This window comes from Nicotiana attenuata, chromosome 8 (assembly GCF_001879085.1).
Source record: "Nicotiana attenuata strain UT chromosome 8, NIATTr2, whole genome shotgun sequence".
Lineage (NCBI taxonomy): Eukaryota > Viridiplantae > Streptophyta > Magnoliopsida > Solanales > Solanaceae > Nicotiana > Nicotiana attenuata.
The window spans coordinates 15,344,704-15,350,266 of record NC_031996.1 but is presented as its reverse complement, the minus strand read 5'-3'; the positions used below and the strand labels follow the sequence as shown (position 1 = coordinate 15,350,266).

The following is a 5,563-nucleotide window of genomic DNA, read 5'->3' as shown; positions in this document are numbered from 1 at the left end:
AAGCAATACATTGAGAAGGTACTCAAGAGGTTCAATATGACAGATGCAAAAGTGGTTAGTACACCTCTTGCTAAACACTTCAAATTGAGTATTAGTCAGAGTCCATCTACTGATGAAGAGAAAAAGGAGATGTCTCGTATTCCTTACTCTTCTGCCGTTGGTAGCTTGATGTATGCTATGGTTTGCACTAGACCAGATATTGCACATGCCGTTGGCACTGTTAGCAGATTCATTTCCAATCCTGGAAAAGAACATTAGGATGCAGTAAAATGGATATTAAGGTATTTAAAAGGTACTGCAGATTTGAAGCTGTGCTTTGGCAATGGCAAGCCTGAACTTGTTTGTTACACAGACTCTGATTTAGGAGGCAATCTTGATAATTCAAGATCCACTTCCGGTTATTTGATCACTTTTGCAGGAGGAGCTGTTTCTTGGCAATCTAGACTACAGAAGTGCATAGCTCTATCCACCACAGAAGCCGAATATATTGTTGTCACAGAAGGTGCCAAAGAACTATTATGGATGAAGGAGTTTATTAATGATCTTGGCTTTGAGAAGCCACGGTACATCTTATTTTGTGATAATCAGAGTGCTATCTGTCTCACCAAGCACTCCACTTTTCATTCTAAGACCAAACATATAAATAGAAAGTATCATTGGATAATAATGGTTGTGGAAGAGAAATTATTTGAGGTTAAGAAGATACACACTGATGAAAATCCTTCGGATATGCTGACAAAGGCGGTGGTTGCAGATAAACATGAATTTTGTAGAAAATTGGCAGGCATGAAGCCTGTCAATAGTTCCTCTACTTGAAGACACATTTGGCCCCTTGGCTGGAGGGAGAGTTTGTTGGGCACATGCCCATGTTGTCCAGCCAAAGGCCCAATGGCCTAATCCTATTCTCTTTTGGTTTCCAATCCTATTTGGAATTGGATTCGGTTTATTCCTATTTTTAGTGGGTTTTGGCTTTAAGAGAAAGCACCACTCATGATCTATAAATAGGACAACCTTGGAGAATTATTCTATGCTCATTGATACAAGTCTCTGAAAGACCTGCACATAAGAGTGGGTTTTGAGATAGCTTTCATCAAGAGAGAAAAGAGAAAAAAAGTATTTGTTTTGCTGCAGATTTTTATTCCGACCAGCCAACTTCAAATCACGTTTTTCCGATTCGTTAACCGTTGGATCGGGCTGAAATTTTGACTGAGTGTTCATAACATCTTGGTCTTGGATTTGAACGGTGGAGATCAGATTTGGGGGCTCGTAGCATCTGATTTCGAGCCTCGAACAGCAGCTTCGTTTTGTGGATTATACTCTTTCTTCAATTGATTAGTTGTTGCTCTTGTTGCTACTGTTGCTCCGTGTTTGGCCCTTGTTGTGTAGCCAATTTGGAGAACTTTTGTAACCCTCTTATTGTTATAGTGGAACTTTTTGGATCTTTGTGATCCCGTGGTTTTTACCTTTGATTTGAAGGGTTTTCCACGTTAAAATTTGGTATTCTTTATCTTCTTTATTTTCGGATTTGCCTCTTCCTCGACATAACATATATGTTCCACAAAATTTCTTTTAATTCTTTGATTTGAAAAACCACCTACTTCACATGCAAAATATTCCCTCTGTCGCATGTGTTGTACTTATAGCTAAGCTAGAGTTTGACCATAGATTGCCAAATATGTTTTCAAAAATCTGTTTTTGGGTGAAGTTTGATTTGAAGATGAAAATCTGTTTGAACATTATTTTTCAAAACATATTTCACATTTTTTTTTTTGAAAAAACATAAAAGGTGACTTATATCCATAAGTTCTAAAAAATATCAAAAATACCCAACAATGCCAAACAAACAACTTGTTAATCATGTATATGTAGAACCTTCATCGATGTCATTCATTATCATTATCACAAACCATAGTCCTCACCATAGATAAGTTTGGCACAAAATCATCTATTTATAATGAATTACATAATACACTATCCTAAAATCATAACTTGATATTTTAATAACAACTGCTAATAACACAATCACTAGCTATTACAATTCGTCAAATTGCAAAATATTATAAGATCCATCCGCCCCCAAAAAAAAGATAGTAACTAGCTAGTGGATTAGTTGGATCATAATAGGTGGTGCATTTTTTTATAAATTACAAAGTTTGGGGTAATTTTTGAAATTATTAAAAAATCCAAAGGTAATTTTTGGGCCAAAAACAGGTATAGAGCTAGTTTTGGGATTTAAAATTTTATTTTCAAAATCTGCCAAAACAAACAGGTTTTGCCAAAAAGAATTTGGAAAAAAACTTGGCAAAATATATGGCCAAACGGGGCGTAAATAAATGCAAAAAAAAGAATGATCAGTGATGATAGGCTATAATTGCATATTTTAGTCGCTTATTACACTCGAATTTAATGCACTTTAATTGAGTTTGCGCTTTAATCGCTAGTGTTTTGCACTAATTGTGTGTTTTATGCCTTGTAGGTGTGATTCCGAGCTATATAGATGTCATGGAATGAATTTAAGTGATTTGAAGCTTTGAAGTCTGAGTAAAAGCTCAAGGAATTAAGCCGGGATCGTGTTCGGGGGTCAAATTTGATAATTAAGTACGAACGAAGACTTGAGGAGGCATATTGCGCACTGTCTAGTAAAATAGACATAACCTTTTGCTCAGAACTCCATTTGGGCTCCACAATATATGGTTGGAAAGCTAACTCAAAGGGCTACAACTTTCATGTTTTACGTTTTGCCAAATTCCAAACTGAACAGGGTGAAAAACTGCGGTTTTGCCGCGACCGCGGCAGAACCGCGGTAGAAGATGGTCGCGGACAACTGAAGAATCAGAGGGCATGTTTGGCCGCGGTTCCACCGCGACCGCGGCAAAACCGCGGCAGGAAGCGAAAATTTCAGGGACTAAAGTGCAAAACATGGGATTTTAAGTGCTAAACCCTATATTAAACAAAGGAGGCCGGCCAAGAACAAGAAGGGGACATATTTTGAGACATAGATTCGACCTAAGGAGGCAAGAACACATTGGGAGCAAGGCGGAAAATTCTTCTACGAGTTTTTCCTTCCTCTTCCTATTTTTCATTGTTGGTTATGACTTTTAGTATTGTAGTTTTACATACTATTATGAATAGCTAAGTTGTTATCTAGAGTTTGATAGAACCTTTTGTAGGATAAATTCTTGTTATGTTTTTATATAATTGAGCCATAGCTTTTCTCTATTTGTTCAACTACGTTTATATTCTGGTTGATTGAAGAGCTCTCAATTAGCTGTGCCTATTTAGTATGCATAACTCGGGAGAGAGTGCATATTTAGGTAGTTGTTGAACAACACCACTCCCAGAGTATATGAGGGATCAATAACCGAGGGTTTAAAGGTGGGATTAGGGATAACGAAGCCTTGGGTGCGATCTGAAGTGAGCTGTATTAAAAGCCAGCTAGCGTATCTCGGGAGAGTGCGTCTAGTAATTTGTCGTAATTACTCGGGAGAGAGTTACGGTAATAAGAGTGCTCATGATCGGTAGAGAATACTTAGGCGAAATTATAGAAGACATAGCGGGAAGGATTCCGACAATAGGGGAAATCATAACTCTAGACCTCCTTAATCTTTTCTCTAACCCTCAGTATCGTTATTTTTTAATTTACTATTTTAATTTGTTAGTTAATTAGTTAAACAGAAGAATCTTAATATCTATAAGTTAGGAATTGTTCAAGCTTGTCTTCTTGGTGATAGTTAACAGCTGTAGCTAAACCTTAATTCTCTGTGGGATTCGACTCCGGACTTGTAAACCGGATTATATTTGCAACGACCGCATTGCCCTTTTTATAAGGCATAGTTGGGCGTGATCAATCAGACTTGTTAAATGGAAAGAATTATAACTTACTGTACTCTTCGAGTAATTTTTAAGATATAATTTTGCTCTAATCAACATATATTGAACACTGACAAAACCGATTGTCAAAACTCTATGTACAACTAAATTATGAGAAAGAGGAAGTACTTTATATTCGTCGCATAGTTGATATTCAATGGGAAAGAACGTCTAAATTAGATCTTGTTTTTTATATTAATAGCACAGTGAGTGCTTAATGTGGTATCATTTATAAAGCATATTATCTTTCAATTTATTAAGATAGTGGAGTATTTTTCATTTCAAATCTCCAATTGTTTGGCTATCGTCTTATTTACTTGTGAATTGGCTCAGATACTTATCATGACTGCATCAGAGAGCACAGCGGAGACATTAATATGGGCACTTTCTCTGCTAATGAATGACCGTAGCATACTGAAAATAGCCCAAGATGAGCTAGATGAGCACGTAGGAAGCAACAGATGGGTTGAAGAATCCGACATGAAAAACCTGAAATATTTACAAGCCATAGTAAAAGAAACATTACGTTTGTACCCACCTGGTCCTTTGGCAGGACCTCGAGAGGCCATTGAAAACTGCTATGTTGGCAAGTATCATATTCGAAAGGGCACTCGTTTGATTGTCAATTTATGGAAACTTCAGCGCGACTCGAGTATTTGGGAGAATCCTAATGAGTTTAAACCAGAGAGATGGTTCTTGAAGGAACATATGAACATTAATTTTAGAGGACAGAGTTTTGAGTATATTCCCTTTAGCTCTGGCAGAAGAATGTGCCCTGGTTTGACTTTTGGCACACAAGTAGTGCATTTGACACTAGCAAGATTACTTCATGGATTCAATATATCAATGCCAAGGGAGGAACCAGTAGATTTAAGTGAAGGCTTGGGCATTGCCTTGCCCAAAATGAAACCTCTTCAACCTCTTCTTACTCCAAGGCTGCCTATGGAACTCTATCAAAGTCTTTGAGCAAGTAAAGAAAACAAAGGATATGTAGTTCGAGTATATATTATAATTAGTCGAATGACTAATGTATGCTTAATTAGCAGTATCAAATAACCATAATATGTGTTTTAAAAGGTTTACGGTTCAAATGTCAAGAACCAACATATTATTTAATGTTCGGAGAAGTTATTGATCCTTATACTAAACAAAATTTATGTTTTAAAATTACAAATATTGTGCTCTTAGTCTCGGTTAAAAACTGAATATGGATATACTTCCGTTATCTTAACCATAGTTAAAAACTTGTTTTAGTTCAATCAATTTAGACTATTAGTGTTACAATGGACATGTGTCACATGTTTAAACTGTTGGATTATATAATGCAGCGGAAGCAATTGCAGTATCATATTCACGTGTGAATTAAATAATTAGCATATACGGAGATTATTCGAGTTACCCCTTGAAGCGTGAATAAAGCAAATCAATATCCGTCTCCAGTTCCAAAGTTGCAAGACCTCAGCAATATATTGGGGAAAATTGTATTTATATATATGGTAACGTGTCATGGCACGTAGACTGATCAAGCAGTCAAAGAATTAAGGTTGGTTAACAGACACGAACAACAATAGATACGAGCAAGTTAAATGAAGAAGGCACGAGCAGTCATACAAATAATTCAACGTTCGTACCTATTCAAGACATTCAAAGGTCAAAGATCGAGAAGAGACAAAGGAATGAATCTGACAGCAAA

The 5,563-nt window shown here is 36.5% G+C and overlaps 1 protein-coding gene across 1 annotated transcript; it reads left to right on the top strand.

Annotated features, from left to right (window-relative positions):
* On the top strand, nt 4,213-4,836 carry LOC109231518 (cytochrome P450 82G1-like). The gene has a single exon (XM_019397177.1). The coding sequence runs from the start codon at nt 4,213-4,215 to the stop codon at nt 4,834-4,836; it is 624 nt and encodes a 207-aa protein (XP_019252722.1).

Coding starts and splice junctions, on each gene's coding strand:
- LOC109231518 (XM_019397177.1), top strand. CDS start 4,213: ATGACTGCATCAGAGAGCACAGCGGAGACATTAATATGGGCACTTTCT.